General features: G+C 43.2%; 1 protein-coding gene across 2 annotated transcripts in view; it reads left to right on the top strand.

Annotated features, from left to right (window-relative positions):
- The first annotated feature begins 545 nt into the window (after positions 1 to 545).
- The window catches only part of AP1G1 (adaptor related protein complex 1 subunit gamma 1), a 47,946-nt gene continuing 30,679 nt past the window's right edge, over positions 546 to 17,812 (top strand). Inside the window, exons 1-2 of one of the 2 annotated variants that reach the window (XM_061365021.1) lie at positions 546 to 675; positions 13,410 to 13,613. In XM_061365021.1, the coding sequence (XP_061221005.1) occupies positions 13,413 to 13,613 (201 nt within the window). In that variant the 5' untranslated portion in view covers positions 546 to 675; positions 13,410 to 13,412. Of the gene's footprint in view, positions 676 to 1,064; positions 1,151 to 13,409; positions 13,614 to 17,812 lie in introns of those variants that run through there. The other variant, XM_061365020.1, reaches the window with a different exon arrangement.

Raw genomic sequence — 17,812 nt, 5'->3', positions numbered from 1 at the left:
GCTGCGGGGGCGCGCCGGGCACTCGCTGGTGTTCGAAGTGTTGAGGTCCGGAGAGCGCAGAGAGAAAAAAGGCAGGGGGCGGAAGCCCACCCCCTTTTTCCCCCCGGCTTGGGCACTGCCTCCTCGCCCGCCTCACGGCCGTTTCCCAAACCAGCCGCTCTGCTTCGCGCCTGCCGGCCGCGGGGAAGGCACCGGGCCGAGCCCCCGGTGCCAGCGGAGTGAGGCGCTGTGCCTGCATCTACCGTGCCCGCTCGGCAGAAGCGGCCCTTAGCAGACGGACCCGGAACCCTGGTTGCGAGAGGCGCGTCCCACCCGGCCTCACCACGGGCACGCGCTTCGGGGCGGGTCGCTCCTTGCGTGACGTCATCACTGACTGCCACGGTGCAGACCTATCGTTACTCTGCAATCCAAGGAACAACTGTGCTTCCGCCAAGAAAAGTAGTGCGAGCGGCCACACCCGCCCCGCCGGCGCCGGCTGCGCGCTCTGCCCGCGCTGTCCCCGCTGAGGCCGCCGTCGCGCTCCGGTCCTGCGGCGTCCAGGGTCCGGGAGGCAGGAGGGAGAGCGCCGAAGCGCAGATCCCTCCGCCTGCAGCAGCGGTGTTGCGGCCCTGCCGCCGCCATTTTGAATGCCTGGGTACGGCCGCTGCCGCTTCCTCCTCTGCTGGGACCGGCCCGGTGAGTGGGGCCGCGGCCTCGCCGCCGCAGCTCGCCCCTCGCCGGGCGCCCGCCAATTCCGTGCTCTTCTCCTTCCCCCCCCGCGCTGCCGGCCAGGCCGGGTCTCTGCTGCCACGGCCTGCGAGGTCCCGACCACCCAGGGCCCCCGTGTGCCGTAGGCTGCCTCTACCCACCGCCGGCCCCCGCGACCGCGCCGTGGGCTTCGCTACGGCGGAGGCTGCCTTGTGTCCTCCTGCCGCCTCTGCTGGCGAGGCCTGCCGTGGGCCGCCCGCCCGCGTTCGGTCCCGGCCGCGGCCTGTGTCCCTCACTCGGTGGCCAGGCCCGCTCGGACTCTGCCCTGGGCTCTGGGCCGGGCGGTGGCCTCCCAGGGCGCGGCGGAGCCTCGGCTGGTACCTGCTGGAGCGGCACTGCCGGCGGCTTCTCTCGCCTCTGGTGGGACTCGGGCGGTCTCCCGCAGCGCTTCTAGTAGCGGCAGGTGCGGATCCCGGAGCCCAGCAGTGCGGGGCGCGGCGTGCGACGTGACTTTGCTCGCGGTGCAGGGGGCCCTGGCCAGCCGTTTGGTGTTGTGCGTCCGCCCGTGCTTTGGTGAGCGAGGGCTTCTGCCGCCGCCACTCGCAGCGGGCAGCCCGTGTCTCTAACGCAGTCGTCTGCGTGTTGTTTTACGGTTGCGTGGATTTTGATGGAAGCAAAAATCCTGTGATCTCTGGCCGCAGGCATTTGCAATAAGCTGCAAATACGGATTTGTGTTAGTGGCAGGCTGCTGCTTGGGAATCCGTTAGTAAAGGCAGGTTCAAGTCCCTTCTTCAGGGTTCGTAGAGTTCTCTGTTCTCTCACCGGCTATAGAGAAATGGTAATTTTTTTGGTAGTAAGCATTGTTTTTAAAGTTTGTACCTGTATTTATGGCAAATAGAACAGTTGTGTGGTTTATTACATTGTAAGTGATGCTTAACTATGTTAGTAATATGCTTTACTTTTTGATGCTTAAAATATTAGAGGAACAGTATAGAATACCAGTGGGACATGCCTTTGGAAGGGTGGCATTTCATGTGTGTGACCAGAAAGTGGGTTTGCCCCATACTGGTTTAAACAAAGTAAAATATATGTGGTTTTCCCCCTAAATAGTATCCCTGGCATCTTAAATTTAAACTGGCAGAGATTGTTGTGTTGTTTTCTTTTTCTCCTTTTCTGCTCCTATGTGACAGTGCATAGAGGGGTTTTGTGTGCCTGTTCCCTCTGCCCCCTTCTCTAAATTACACTTGTTATTTTTTACTCTCTTTGTTTGCATGTCACATACTGTTGCCAAGTTCTTTCTTTTGCCTATTCATGTGCACTCTGGTATTTGGCACAGGATTTGAGAACTTTGCTGGGGACCTGAGAGCCCAGTGGAGCTGAGACATTTTGTGGGTTGTTTTTCCTGAAGGGTTCAGTGGGAATCCTTCAATTCTTCCACGATGGAAAAAGGAGAGGAAGACTTCTAAAGTCCTGTGAGTTGAGAAGGGGAAACTAAGTCTGTGGTAATGTCGGTGACATGGACAGTGGGATTGAGTGTGCCCTCAGCAAGTTTGCCAATGACACCAAGCTGTGTGGTTCGGCTGATACGCTGGAGGGAAGGAATGCCATCCAGAGGGACCTTGACACGCTTGTGAGGTGGGCTGATGCCAACCGCATGAAGTTTAACCATGCCAAGTGCAAGGTCCTACACCTGGGTCGGAGCAATCCCAAGCACAGCTACAGGTTGGGCAGGAGAGAGATTCAGAGCAGCCCTGCAGAGAAGGATTTGGGGGTGTTTGGTCAATGAGAAAATGAACATGAGCCAGCTTCAGTGTGTGCTTAGCCCAGAAACCAACCATATCCTGGGCTGCATCAAAAGGAGCGTGACCAGCAGGTTGAAGGAGGTGATCCTGCACCTCTGCTCTGCTCTCCTGAGACCTCACTTGGAGTATTGTGTGCAGTTCTGGTGTCCTCAACATAGGAAGGACATGGAACTGTTGGAACAAGTCCAGAGGAGGGCCACAAGGATGATCAGGGGACTGGAGCACTCCCATATGAAGATAGGCTGAGAAAGTTGGGCCTGTTCAGCCTGGAGAAGAGAAGGCTGCGTGGAGACCTCATAGCAGCCTTCCAGTATCTGAAGGGGGCCTATAGGGATGCTGGGGAGGGACTCTTCATTAGGGACTGTAGTGATAGGGCAAGGGGTAATGGGTTAAAACTTAAACAGGGGAAGTTTAGATTGGGTGTAAGGAGGAAGTTCTTTACTGTTAGGGTGGTGAGGCACTGGAATGGGTTGCCCAGGCAGGTTTTGAATGCTCTATCCCTGGCAGTGTTCAGGGCCAGATTGGACAGAGCCTTGGGTGGCATGTTTTAGTGCAAGGTGTCCCTGCCCATGGCAGGGGGGTTGGAACTGGATGATCTTAAGGTCCTTTCCAACCCCAACTATTCTGTGATTCTATGATTTGTGAAGGGATCCAGCTTTTCTGTCTCTAGTGTGTAAGGTAACTTTCAGATTTCCTTGTTTTTTGACAAAAAAGCTTTTTCTCCCTCAATGCCTTTCCTGTGACTTTTGATCTGATATTTCTCCTAAAGGTGGTATGAGAGGAACAGAGGGGTCCTGCAGTACCTTTATTGCAGTGTCCCAGTGAGAGAGAAAGGGATACAGAAAAGGTTCTGAATTCTTGGTAACTCCTTAGTATGCAGAGTTTTGCGGTGGCATCATTGTAGGCTACAATGAGATCAGTGAATTTGTCAGACAATAGTGTGAGAAGGTTATGAACAGTAGCAAAGTAACTGAAAGTGTCTGTTCTTAGGCATGCAAACAGACTGCACTGGTTAGTATAGTTCAAGTTTGGAAAGTCACCTTTCAAAGTGAAAGGGCTCTTAAAAATCTTAATGGCTTCTGAAGCTGACAGTACTCATTCAGTAAAGCTTCTTCTGCCTCTTCGGTGTGAATATTTGTTTTTATTTTTGAGTTGGCAGTGTATGTAACTTTAGAAGATGTATTGTTTGGTTTAATTTATTTTTTGATCCAGACTGGTTTGGATTGAAGGTACCTTAAAGCTTATGCAGTTCCAACTCCCTGGCATGGTCAGGGGCACCTTCCACTAGAGCAGCTTGCTCCAAGTCCCTGTGTCCAACCTGGCCTTGAGCACTGCCAGGGATGGGGCAGCGACAGCGTCTCCAGGCACCCAGTGCCAGTGCCTGACCACCTTCACAGTAAAAGCAAACTTTTATGACCAAAAGTGGTATTTTTTTTGTTTTAAATGGTACTCCTCTGTTCTCTGAGGAAGAAGGGTCTGCTCTGCCTTGGCAGCAATAGTACTTCATTGGATGAGAGTTTTGGACTTAATAAGGGAATACCTGATGAGACTGCAACACGAGAAATAGTTACAGTAATGTGAGTACAAGTGACTGCTAATATCACAAGTAGTGGCAGCAGCCCTTACTGGGTTTGGCAGAGATGTTACAGGTAAAATCTACAACTGGAATTTTCTAGGGCATAGCTGAAGTTACCTGGTGTATTGTCAAGGTTCTGTTAATGAAAGTAAAAATGTGGCATCTAGTCTGGCAACCAGCATTAATCAAGGTAAAGAAAACTGGGGGTTTTGGTCACAAAGCAATAGCCATTTTTTTAACCACAAACTAGTAGCTTGGTTTTATTTATTCATTTGTTTTTTATTTTAAGTCTGCAGGAAAGTGAACAGGAAGTAAAACACCCAGATTCCTTTACAGATCAAAATAGTTAGGAAACTGGAAGCAGGTGAGAGATACAAGGGTAATGTAGGTCAGCAGTGATTGAAGTATAGAAACAAAAGCCAGGAAATCTGTAATTCTGATCATAACTGTCACGCTGATCAGCTGTGTGCATGTGCTAACTCTTCACACATTGTTTCATTCACTAGCTTCTAAAGAAAGGGAAATAACTTTTTTTCTCTGGCAACTGTTGAGGTTAATATCTGTAGTGATTGCAAGCTCAGTGAACCACCTTTTGAAGGCACTTCAAGGGGAGTTCGGTTTGGCGTATGCATACTGCTGGGCAGGAATGGGAACCTTATCAGAAGTGCCTACCTTGTCTCACTGACTGCTTTTATGGGGCTGCAGCCCCAGGAAGCAAAGAGGAGAGGTCGGGCTGTGATCACTTTATCAGGCTTGTAGGATGTGTTTAACCCAAAGATCTTTAAGAACAGCAGCATAATATCCTCTGTCACTGTTCTGATTCTTGTCCCCCTCTCAGCCTCTGAGCAGCACAGTGGCTTGCTTCTTGAATACTCTTGTGCTGCATTTCTTGGGGTTTGAATGAAACTGGAAACTGGACCATCACTTCTTCTGAGACTGTTTTTTTAGCTCTTCTTTTGTGTCTTTTTTTTTTTTTTTTCTTGCTTGACATGTCTTTTTTTGTTTCCCGTGCTGTCTAATACAAAGTGTGACACTGGTGCCTTTTGTTACCATACTGTAGTGTGAAGCTCCCTGCTGCCTTAATTTCTTTTTGATTTTCTGGTGTTACTTGCTTTCTGCTTTCTAGCTCTCTGTTGTGTTAAATAGCTGTTTGTAAGAAAGACTTTGTGCTGCTTGAATGTTACGTGCTTCATTGCTTTTTCTCTCAACTCTTTTTTTGTTGCCTTTGCCCTTCTTTGCCCTTCTTGGTGATGGTGGTGCTCCTTGCTTAGATATTTACTGTTTTCTGTGTAAATATTGATAAGACTAGACCATACACCACTACCTCTGCTTTTGTTCACAGCTTTGTCTATCTCCAGTGTACCTTTGTGAGTTTACTGACAATACATCTTTATTTTTATTTATTTATTTTTAATATCTGATAGAAGTGTGAAGCCTGCTGATAGTCTAGAGTTGATTCCCTTGGTGTTTTGTAGTTAATCATATCAGTTATTCCTTTCATGTAGTCTAGACATCATCTGCTATTGTGTACAGGAGGCTTGATTCAGATGTGCTGAAGTGAGTAGGGGCATTCTGCTACTGATTTCAGTTGGGAGTTGTCAGGCTTTAAGTTGCGTAACTTCCCAAATGCTGTTTTGCCCTAGGAATGTGATTACCTGTGCATGCACTGGGGTGGAGCAACTGAAGCTGTATAGTTTAGATGTATTTAAATGAACACTTCCTCAGTGTTGGGTTGCTCTCTAGGGTGAACCAGATTCAGAAGTACTATTTACAGGAAGAGCTATCACTGGGTGTCTTACTGAACTGACAATTCAGACAATTCCCCAAACAGTGAAGCTCTTCTGTGAATAATTCTGTGTGCTTTGAATGGGATTTATGATTTAGGCGAAATAATAATGGAGTTTTAAAACATCTGCTGATGTGATAGCTTGTTCTAAAGGAGTTAACTTTTTCTTTTTTCTTTTTATTTCATTAATACAGTGGAAAAATGATTGTTGGAGTTTTTGTGTATTTGGTTTGTTGTTGCTTGATTGGGTTTTTCTTAGATATAAGCCAACATTCCTGAATAGTTCCCAGAGGAAAGATCTCAGCTCAGTTACATGTAAGTCACAGTGCAATTCCTGGTAGAAGAATATGTTGAGGCTCATGTGTTGAAACACATGAGCATTTTTACATGTGGGTTTTGGTAGTAGTAGGTGCTGCTTGTAGATATAGAAAGTTATTTGGTGAACACTCATATTTGAATACGATCATATTGAAAGGCTATTAGTAATGTTCTATACTTAAATGACTTTGGCATAATGTCATTTTGAATAAAGTGTTTTAACTTTGAAACAGAACAAGCTTAACAAGTAAAAGTCTGTGAAAGGGGAGAAAATAATAGTTTAGGAGCATAATTTAGATGAAAATTAAATGGTTTTAATACATTAATAATTTTTGTTCCCTTGCTTACTTTCCTTCCTTCCCCCCCCCTCCCCCCCGACTGTTTATTAGGAATGAGTTGCATAAGGAAAGAATGCCTTTTTCTGTTGGTTCAGGGGAAGAATTCAGGAATAGCAAAAGGAAGAGAATCACTGAGCTAATGCCTTTCATGCAGTCCAGAGGCTACTTAAAAAGCTGGAATTCTTTTTTTAAGGAACTCTTGACGGTAACCACTTATACTGAGTCTGGTAATTAACTCTTTCACAAGCTTTGATCTTGCTAGTATGTTGTTCTAACGAGCAAGACCTCAAAAAGAAAAGGGGAAAACAGACTTGATGAGGCAGAAGAATTCAGTCCTGATACTGTTGATATTAACTGGTGTTCAGGGGTCATCCCTGATATCTAGAGCTTGCAGTCAGCAAAGAAATGGCAGAGTGAAACTGCTGCTGGAAACAATGACGAAAGAGGTAACTACTTTGAAAAACTGCCTTGTAATTTATGTTAATTTGCAAAGAATGAAAACATTTGCCTGCACTGGGGAAAAATGTTCACTAGTCCTGAAGAACAAGACCTGCTACTTTGAAGGAAGTTCTAAGCAGCATTTAGCCAACTAAAGTTAAACTTCAGGTCTGCTATTACTGGATGATATGGTTGTCATTTCTCTGTTCATCATCTTGTGCAGTAAAATGCATATGTATAAAATAGAGAAGTATGTAAAATCTAATTCTTCATGGCAGTTTGCTGTCTGGTAGCTCTGTGGTTTTCACCTGAAGCTGACTTTTCTGAAGGTTTCAGATGGTTCAGTGTGTGAAATTCAAACTTTTGTCTCATTTCAAGACAAATTATATAGTCAAAATTAGATGATCACTTACATGTTTTAATTCTTCTGAGCTCTGAATTGTTTAACCCTATTTGTGTTTTGCTTGTGTAATTCCTTTATATTGTTTTTGTTTTCACACTCGTCAGTAATTTGTTGTTTGTCCAGATGCCTGAGCTGCACGTACAGCTGTGGTTTTTACTGAAGTGGTGGTTTCTGTCCCAGCAGTCCCTACTGCCTGGGATTCCCCCAGTCCTCTGGTTATTTACTCAGCAGCCCTCTGTCTGTACCATCTTGATGCTTGTCACCTGATGTAGTCAGGGAGGTAAGAGCTGCAATTAAAGTTTCTGTGGGCAACCGGTGGATCTTCAGGTGTATATGTTGTGCAAATACCTCTAGTGGGAGTAGTAGAAAGCCATTCTGTGGGGTGACTGTTTCACCAGGCTGCTGCTTGGGATAGCGCTGCAGTAACAGGAGCATTTAAGCTGTTATGCCTGCAGAATCCCAGGGAGGTTGGTATTACCTGTGCTGTGTAGATGGGAACTGAGACCATGAGGCACTCGTAAGAGAACTGATTTCTCGGTGGTTATGTGAAAGCCTTGTCTGACTGTCTTTCAAATGTGACAAAGTTCCTGAGACACCCTGTAAAAAGGAAGAATTACTTAATATTTGTTTGAAGTTCCTGGGGGGGATTTGTCTTGTGTTCCTAAGCAAACTTCTTGATCTGTTTTCCTGTCCTTATTCTTCTTCCCAACCGGTGTTCATAATTCATTTGTCAGTACCTTTGCATGGATGAGATGCATTTTTTTCTATTTTTCAATGTTCTGGTGACACCTAAAGACCATGTGCCTGGGTAGGACTCTGAATTGTTGCCTGGTATAGGAATACGATACATAGTAGAGACATATGCTACAAGTCTGACTGATAACCAGTGTGTGAAAAAAACAAATTTATAGGAAAAAAAATCCACATTATTTACATCAGTGCTTTATATGGAAAAACTCATGTTGAAATCTGATGAATACTTTCAAACTGAAATGTCACAAGAACAGCTCTTGGAGCAAATAGGTGTAAAATTAGTAATAAATTGCCAATAGGAAGTGAAGTTCACAATATCTCTGAAGGAACACAGAGCTGTTCAACTTCTAAATCTGGTATGTCACTATCTTAATGAGTGCTTTATTTGCAACAAGAGTAGGTGGTAGTTTGTGTGATGCAGTTTTTTAAAAGGACTCCAGGAGAGGCCCAGCAACTGCATGGTTCTTGACAAGTCCTTAGAACATGGGTGAAGGTTGTCAGGATTATAAACACTTGGGTTTTGGTTTTTGGTTTTTTTTTTTTTTTTGTTTCAGAAATCTTGACAGAGCCTCTAACCAAAGGTTTTTATAGCATGTTTTTTCACAAGAGTTCTTATTGTCAATTAATAAGTAGCTAGGGAAGAAAGCAAAGTGTCCAGCCAATGGCATAAAATGTCTGCTTTCATAATAGGAGGTGGTTATTGAGAGGTACGCTGTGAACGTGTGCCAGTCAGCGTGTTGCTAAAGCGCTCCGAAGGAGTGAGTAGTGAGGTGATAGTTTCATTCTAAAGCTGCGGAAGGATTTTGTGATACTAAGGAAATATGGAATAAGATGGTAAAATGCATTTGTTGTCAATAAATAGCAATGCCTGTACTGAAAAGACATTACTGTTAAGATAGATACATGGTGAAAGGCTCTCAGTTGTCACTCACACCCAAGGTCTTAAAGCTATCTATAAGATCTTTGTTAGAAATGTCAGTTCCCCAGCAGCCAGTCAGGCAGAGTGAGTTTAAACACTTTAAACTTTCTAAGTGCAGAGAAAAGAAAGTTCTTTGTGAACTCTTAGTGCACCCCTTACTTGAGTATTTTTTTATAAGTCTACTCTTTTTCAGTGGAATTATGAGAGGGACAAAGCAATCTGAAGGAATTGTGCAATGGCTCCATACAGGAAGAGATTAGAGTAGGATTCTACTGCCTAGGAAGGGAGGTGGCTGAGGGGTAGATACAACTGAAGGCTGTAAAATCACAGATGACCTAAAATAAATTAATAGGTGATGAGTATTTTATGTAGATCGGTGTGAAACCGTTTCTATGGGAAGAATTCAAATGTATAAAAAGCAGAATGATTAATTAAAAACTAACTAAAAAAGAACAGACTGTGGAGTTGCGGCAAAAGAATGGAAGTTCTGAATGCTGGAAAATAAATCATAGCTTTGCCTCTTGCCCTTCGTGTTGTCCTCAGAGCAGTTCTGATTTGTTGTATCAGGCAGGAAGTGTGTGTGAGATATGATTGATCTTGGGAAGTAGTTCAGATTGAACTATATATGTGGTAACTGCATGTTGGTGTGTTACACAGGCAAAACCAGGAGGTAGCCTCATTACTTACTTGGCTGTCATGATTATGAGTTTTACTCTTTAATTTTTTGGTTTCCAAAATGCTGGTTTCTGCTTGCTTTCCTGTGGTTGTGGTTACAACCTGGCTTGCTGATTATTTATGCAAGGGCATTTGTAAATATAGATTCTTGTTCAGTGGCTGGATGATGTTTGAGTGAAGTCATACTGGATTTTGGTGTTTGTTTTCATTTTACCTGCAGTCTCAGTGAGGTGGGAAGTCCTGCCTGAGAACTGTTGAAGGATGCAAAATAAATGTTCATAAAAAAGCTGCAGGGTAACTTCGTTCAATGTAGTTTTCCCATTGACTAAAACTATTTAGTCCTTTCTGTTATCCAGTGGTAAACTTAACCTCCTGAAGCCCTCTGGGGGCATACCTACAGCATGCTTTGATCCCATGGCAAGGAAAGCAGTGTGGTTGCACAAGTCCCAGGCTGGAGGTATCAGTGTTTAGCAGTTTACAAGCTCTTCAAATACAGAGCTGGGAGCAGAAGGACTTGTGATACCAAGGCAAGTTGCTGCCAAACCTCCGTTTGTTTGCAGACTATGCGTTGGCGTTTCAAAAAGGTTCCAAAGAATTCTTTCTTTAAAATAAGAAAGTCAGTTATGATTTTAACTTGTAATAACCATTGCCTATCTTCTCAGGAACATTAAAGTTCTAGGTCAGTTAAGCTGGGTGCAGAGCCATGGCATAAGTGTGGTTTACTGCTGGAGGGAACACTTCCCATCTTTCTCACTCCCCTTTGAGTCTCCCAAAGCTGTGTCCTCGCTGCTGCCTTCATGTATGCACAAGCCAAACTGGTAAGTCTCGAGACTACTCTAGGAGGAAAGCGGAAAGCTGGTGTTCAGGTGTCCAGATTGCCTTGTGTGATTCACTGTCCCAGGAGTGCCAGCGTTAGGTCAAGGGGAAGGCTGGAACCACCTCTTTCAGCATGAGCCTGCGTATGGGTGATCTAAGTGATTGTGGAAATATTGCCCATTTCTGCAGTAGTGCTTTTATTTTTTTAACTTCTTCATAGTTTTCCACTAGAGTGGCTTATTGAAATCAGTTTAGAATTGTGGGATTTGTGTGTATACTAGGTGAGTCTAGGGTAAAAGTTAGGGACTTTAAGCACACTGTTGACAACCAGGAAAGAGATTTTTGGGTTCATGGTACTGTTATATGAAGAACACAAGCTGAGCACTTTGTAGCAATTTGAACCCCAAACTGAATGCTACCAATTATAAGGAAAATAATAGTGTCCAAAATAGCAGACATTTTATAGAAATAAATCAATAGCACATCTACCTCTTAACTGCTGCATGCAGCATTTTGCTTCTTTCCCCCTTTAGAAAGGACATGGGAAAAGTGTAGAACGCGCAGGCAAGACAAAGGAAATCAGTTATGGAAGGGTTTAGATGTGGGGCTTTGTTTTTTGGACTGGGGGGGGATGAGGGAAGGATGACAAATGGAAGTGTGTAGAGTAATTGGGAGCATCAGTGGAAACAAGCAGTTGGCAGTGCAGAGCAGAAGTAGCTGCGTCTCCATATGTCATGCAGAGGAGCTGTGTGAAATTCAGGTTGTGTCCTGCAGAATATTTTTTATTCCAGCAGTTTACCTGGGCTCCAGATAAAACCAGAGGTTTTTTTTATTTCTGGCTTTGGAAGTTCTTGGGCCACAAATGGTTGAAGACTGTAAGAGAACTGTGAGGAATTGCTGCTGCATGCTTGCTCTGTTCATACTCTCTTCCCTGGGTATCTGTTGTTGTCAGGAAAGGGGTACTGGACAGGGTGGAGCTTTGATCAGACTTGGATCAATTGAGGATTGCTTCTATAGGAGATTGAGATCACTTCCAATATGACTCTTCAGAACAGAAACATGAACTTAAGCAGATGTTATATGGATTCATAGAATTTGAAAGGGAGTTGTATCCTGCCTTATTGCAGCTTGAAGACTAAAGATTCCATGTAACTAAAGGCTTCTCCATGTGTGTGTAGATATATTCTGTGTAAAGATCTTGTCAGTGTATGAACATGACAAGCTGCTTGAAAAGAACGTGACTGACACAAAGAAAGAACTTATGTATGGCATGTTCAGATTCTTTTCTAGAGCTGGATTTCATACTTCTCCGTGGCCGTTTCTGTGATGCTTGTTAGTGCAACATCTGAATGCATAGTAGGCATTCATTTATTCATATCACAGTAGTGTGAGGAAGAGCTGCAAGTTCACATGGGGAGTGAGGCAAGGCTAGGGGTTAATGTGTCCAGTAATGTTGATCCTAGATGTCAGGAATTTGGGGCAGTTTCCTTATGCAGAAAGAGCATCTCTACTCTTCTGTTTTCAAAATTGAATGCTTTGTGTTTCTGTAAATTCAGACTTTCTAGGTACGAAGATAGGGAACTGGAATATGAGCATGGAAATATGGTTTGACTGAAGAGACTTAGTGTTATGTATGAATTCTCTAGGAGGCCATATTTATAATCCAGACCTGCAGAGCTGCATTCAGCTGGTCTTATGGCGAGGCCGCCTTTACTCACTGGATGTGCATCTCTGCTTTTCTGCTGCAGACAAGTCCCCTACTACCTCTGTATGCTTCCCAGTCCGTCTGTTCTGTGGTGTCATGCAAGCCAGTTAGTGCAGCATCCAAATGTATTTTCTCTGATATGGCAGTGCTTGAAATACATGACATACTGTCACTGGGAAGATGGTGACCTAGACAAGACCTGTAGCAACTGCCATGGCAACAGTTTACAAGTTGATGTGACATTACCTGTTATCAGAATGGCTTAGTTATATTCACAATGTAGTGTAGGTGGAAGGAGACTGTAGACAGGCTTGCACAGCCTGATCTCCCAGAAAGCAGAAAGTCAGCTTCGGTGAGGTTAAACTAAAAGTTCAGCTGTTGAACATGATTCTGAAGTTTGGCTTTTGTTTGAGAAAAATTCTCCTCCTGAGATGCACTCAGATAAATTGCTCTCTGGGTCAAATGGTTCCATCAGTATTCCTTCTGGCAAAGTGAACCTACTTACAGTTCATGTAGAAGACCCTTTTCTTGCACTCTTTCATACCAGTGCCACCAGATGGTAATGCAACAGGCCTGGGTTTTTTTTTCAGAAAGGATTGTTCTATTTGGTGTGTAATATGGATGGTGTGAACTTGATTGATTGATTGATTTTCAAAAGAAGAGTCTCTGAAATACCCACACAGTTAGGACTGTTCTTCCATCTGCTTTTTCTGATGATTTCCTTTAAGAAGGAAGTATATGGCACAAATTTGCAGGTTATTTGAAGCACTTCCATGAAATATTGTGCAAGTTCTTAAATGCATTGCTTTTTGTAAAGGATTTCTGTCCTAAGTTGTCATGATTTTAGTATCTTTGAAGTCTGACTTTTCTGGAAAGAGGCAGATGATGGGAATGTGTAAGCATACCTTGCTGAGTGTTATTTCTGCCAGTTTCAGTCGTGTAATGTTCAACCTGACAGCACACAGCATAGCAGTTCCTGTTTCTAATATTCTGGAAAAGCAAATCTGAGGTACAGGGAATTCCTCTGGGTTTCAAGTTTACTTTTAACTGTGTTACTGAAGCAGTCTGCATTTTCTTAAATCTTCTATGTATATAATTTTTAGGGTAAGAAAGAAAAAAAAATGCCAAAATATGAGACCATTACGAAGCCTTAAGGTGCAGTACAAGGTTTACAGATCTCTTTCTTCTCCTAGAGGATGCCAGCCCCCATCAGACTGCGGGAGTTGATCCGGACCATCCGGACAGCAAGAACCCAGGCAGAAGAGCGTGAGATGATCCAAAAAGAATGTGCTGCTATCCGGTCATCCTTCCGAGAGGAAGATAACACATACCGATGCAGAAATGTGGCAAAGCTGCTGTACATGCACATGCTGGGATACCCTGCACATTTTGGACAGGTAGGTCAGAGTTCCATGCTTGCTGTGCTATATGCGTATGCCAGTCTGTTTTGTGTGTCTTGGCACATTGGCTTATTTAGAGCATTCCCAGCTGCAGTTTTGCTGTCTGCTCTTTGGGATGTTCTGAGGTTTATCTTCATATATATTCTGATCCTACATTGATTAATTTTGACTTTTAGTGAGGTCTGCTGTTTGGAGATTTATGTATTTTGTTATGAAACTTAGGGTTAGTCAGCTTTTGCCATAGTGTCTGCTCCTAAGCACCCATGTTTCTGTAGAGGAGTAGTTCTTGAACTGCAGTCCAGTACACATGGATATTTTTAGATGGGTTCAAAACAGCACTTTGTTTGAGGACATCTTTCTCTGATGGAAAATACCAGATGCTTCAAAGAAGGTTGTGTACCCTATAGCAGTCTATTTGAGGTAGGTTAAGAGCTGGTCTGTTCCCAGCAATAGGGAATTGATGTTCCTTAGCCCATCTCAGTGAGGTAACTAGGAGAATGCTTCTATGAGTTTTCCATCTCTTGGCTTATTTTTGGCACACTGGTTTTGACACAGATAGATTATGGAAAAGGGAGACAAGAAGGTAAGAGTTCTCGATCTGCAAGATGCTCTTCAGGTTGAGCTTTCCTTAGTCTTTGGTGTATAGTATGTTTTGCTTAGAAGTCAGTAAGTGTCCTGTTAGCAATAATGTAACCTAGGCCTTCCATAAAGCTGAAGTGAGATTGTTGTATTCCTTAAAGTAGCTTTGTGTCTTGGGAGTCTTTCCATTCAGGATTGGATTTATCAATCCTGGCATTTTACTAAACAGTAAACTCAATCCACCAGTATCAAATTCCAAATAGTCTTGGTGTTAGGGAGTGAGTCTGGGCTGTACTGTTGCATATAAAGTGCATAATATTCTACCTCATTGGGTTACTCGCTCAGGATGATTTACTGAATACCCTGTTGTTAACACCTCATGTAGCCAGGCTTCCTGGTCAAAGAGAGAAACTTCCTGTCACAAAAGAGAAGTCTAAGTATGTAATAACTGCAAGAAGAATGAACAGTATTTACAGATAAGCATTATCTAGAACTTCTACATTTAACCGATGTTAGGAACGTGTTTAAATTTTATTGGGATTATTTTGCGTGAGTATTTAATCCTGTATATGGAAGATTAGACCTTTTTCTGCTTTGATCAGTAATGGTAAATTACCTCTTCACTCTCAGTGGAAGAGAATAAAGCAGACTATTCACTATCTGTTATTGGCAGTGTGGCTGCATCTCAAACAGAAACAGTGCTAACTATTTTGGGAGCAGACTACTTCATTTGATGGCCTTGTTCTCATGTAGTTTATCAGATGCGCTTTCAGGAAGGTGTAGAGCCCAAGGCTGAGATGAGATTTTAACAAGTATTCTTAAAGTAAGTTGAGAGCACTTTCAAAGTGCTAATTTGTGTAGGTGGAGTATAGTTTGCATGAGTTGAGGATTTGCTGAAGATGCTTGCAATTCCAGCAGTGGAGTGTTGTAGATAGACAGTTCAACACTGTAGACAGGAGGTTTCTGAGAGGGACAGGATAAATACGGAGCAAATTTGTTTTGGTAAAAAACAGGTGAGGGCCACAGGCTTTGTTAGACAGCCTCTCTTAGAGGTGTAAGCAGAACTGACTTCAGCTAAGACTGTGGATAATACCACCAGTAATAAAAGAGAATTCAGAGAAGGTGTTAGCATTAGTGAATGGTTGATCTACTTCTTTCCCTGTCAGGGATCCTCAGCTTTGACCCAGGGTATGTTGTACAAAAATAGGAGCATGAGCCCTGCATTTAAACAGTGCATGCTGAAGTGCACTGGATGGCAGGCTCTCTTGAGCATGTGCAAAGGCCATTTTTGCAAGCTTAGAATTGTCAGGCAGTCTGGGCAAATCGTGAAATAACTTTATTAGTGTTGTCATTATTTCTGCTTGCAAAAAAAAATCCACTTGGAAGAGTGGCTGTATCAGTAAAATCTTGGGTAAGCAGTAGTCTGGCTATATCCAGCTTTACTAGTGTATCTGTTACAGTACTGATGTAGCAGATTTTAATTGTTCCCTTGAATGAAACGGGTATAAAGATTTCTTCCACTAATTAGACGTAGTAAGAGCTTGAGCTGATAATGTTTCTCATGTTTCATGCACAGTATCATTGTGCATGAAGCTAGTTTGCATGTATTTGTATACAAGTGAAACAAGAATTCACCAGCCTTTTATGTGGTAAATGTCAATTATATCTTTCAAATTCAAAAGTACTACAAATATATCTTACAGTATCTGTTGCAGTCATTAGTTTCCTTCTGGTTTTTCTTAGGCATTTGTCTTCTGCCTTTGGCTCTTTCATTGTAGCTTAGGTGTCATCAATTCTACACTGTATTTTTGCAGAGGATTGTGTAAGAAAGTGTCTTGTAAATGTGGGTAGAAAAGTTGGTTCAGAGGTGAGTTATTCTCTCACAAAAAGGTAACTTTAAGATAATTTTCCACTGGAAGGATAGAAGGTCAATATCTCTACCTTTTCCCTGGTTGATCTTGCCTATTGTTGAAACTCAGTCATGCATGTGGATGACTGATACTATTGTTCACAAATGTTTCTTTATTCTGTATTTCCAGCTACCTCAAACCTAGCAAACTATACTCTCTTTCAAGTCTTTTTTGTGGGTTTTTTTGTTTTGCTTTGTTTTTTAACCTGTTTGTCACCTTGCACTAGCTGACATAGTGACAACTTCTTGGATAGTTGAGTTGTATGTTCTGATGCCATGTAGCTGTGAGCTTGTCAGTGGCTAGGCCATAGCATTTATGTTCTCTGGCACTTCAGTTTCTTTACCAGTATCTTGTACAACTTTACCTTCCCGATCTGTGTGTGCTTCTTGCATCTCCCCTGTGTCTGTTGCCCTATTCAAGCTTCCCTATAGGTAGGGACCATGAAAAGCTTTTCATGACACCCTCTATTTATGCCTGTGCATGCCCCTGTACTTCCTTAACAATGATCTGCTGCAAGCTTTGTGTGACTCCTCCTTCAGCCTACTGTGTACACTGCCTTGCAGCCCCAGCTAATTTGTAAAACAGACTTGCAGGTTATGTTTGTGAGGCATAGAGCTCTTACCAGCTTCATGAAGCCATTTCTGCTACTTCCTGTCTAGAAAGTAGATATTGATTATACTCAGTTTTTTGTTAGAGAAAAACATTTTAGGGTGTAGTAATGTGGTTAATTTCTTTTTGCGGTAAGAAATTGTTAAATTGAAAAATGCGTCACCTATTAAATTTTTAATCAGCTGAGTGCAGGTGCAACTATGCATGTTATCTTAGGGATCTCCTTCATGCCGTTGAACATAGCTGACATTTCTACGTTGTTAAAGGGAAGTTTGTGGTGGCTACAGTGCATATGGTTCTAGTCAGACTTCAGGGATTCAAGCAGAGATTACAGAGCAGTAAAAACTTAGCTACCTCTGACTGTATTCTGGTTTACCTGGCTAGCAAATTAGTTACAGATTATAACAAGCAAAATCTGATTTTAGAATCATAGAATCCCATCCTGGTTTGTGTTGAAAGAGACCTTAAAGCTCATCCAGTTCCAACCTTCTGCCACAGACAGGAACACCTTCCACTAGAGCAGCTTGCTCCAAGCCCTGTCCAACCTGGCCTTGAACGCTGCCAGGGATGGGACAGCCATAGCTTCTCTCGGTACCCTGTGCCAGTGCCTCACCACCCTCACAGGGAACAACTTCCTAATATCTACTCTTAAGTCTACCCTCTTTTTACCTCTTAAAGCCATTACTCCTTGTCCTGTCACTACATGTTCGTGTTCGACAAGTTAGAGAGCACTGATCCTCTCTTTGATAGGTAGATGAACCCATTTAAGCCCTGTTCAGAGATTTCCAGTGCAGATCAAATGTGATGCATAATAGAGATTTCCAGATCTTTACTTTTTTAATGATGGATTTCTTGTTTCTATAAATATGTTAACTTTTGTGATCAGACATAAACCCACATATCTGGTACATCTGAGGTCAGTCATGGAAGGCCAATGGTGTTTGGCTACTTCAGGATGCAGGAGCTGCTAATGACTTCCATGCTGGCTTGCTGGGAGTTTCGGGTCATTTAACTTTTCTTTGTTTTCCATGTTACCAAAATGGGAATAAAATATACTTTAAAAAATGCATTCTGACACCTAAATGAGTACACATCAGA

This window comes from Neopsephotus bourkii, unplaced genomic scaffold, assembly GCF_033783945.1.
Source record: "Neopsephotus bourkii isolate Nb327-2 ecotype Australia unplaced genomic scaffold, CSIRO-AGI_Nbou_v1 NB_1266, whole genome shotgun sequence".
NCBI classification, from domain to species: Eukaryota; Metazoa; Chordata; class Aves; order Psittaciformes; family Psittacidae; genus Neopsephotus; species Neopsephotus bourkii.
Note: the sequence above shows the minus strand (reverse complement) of the source record. Positions and strands in the feature narration are given on the sequence as shown.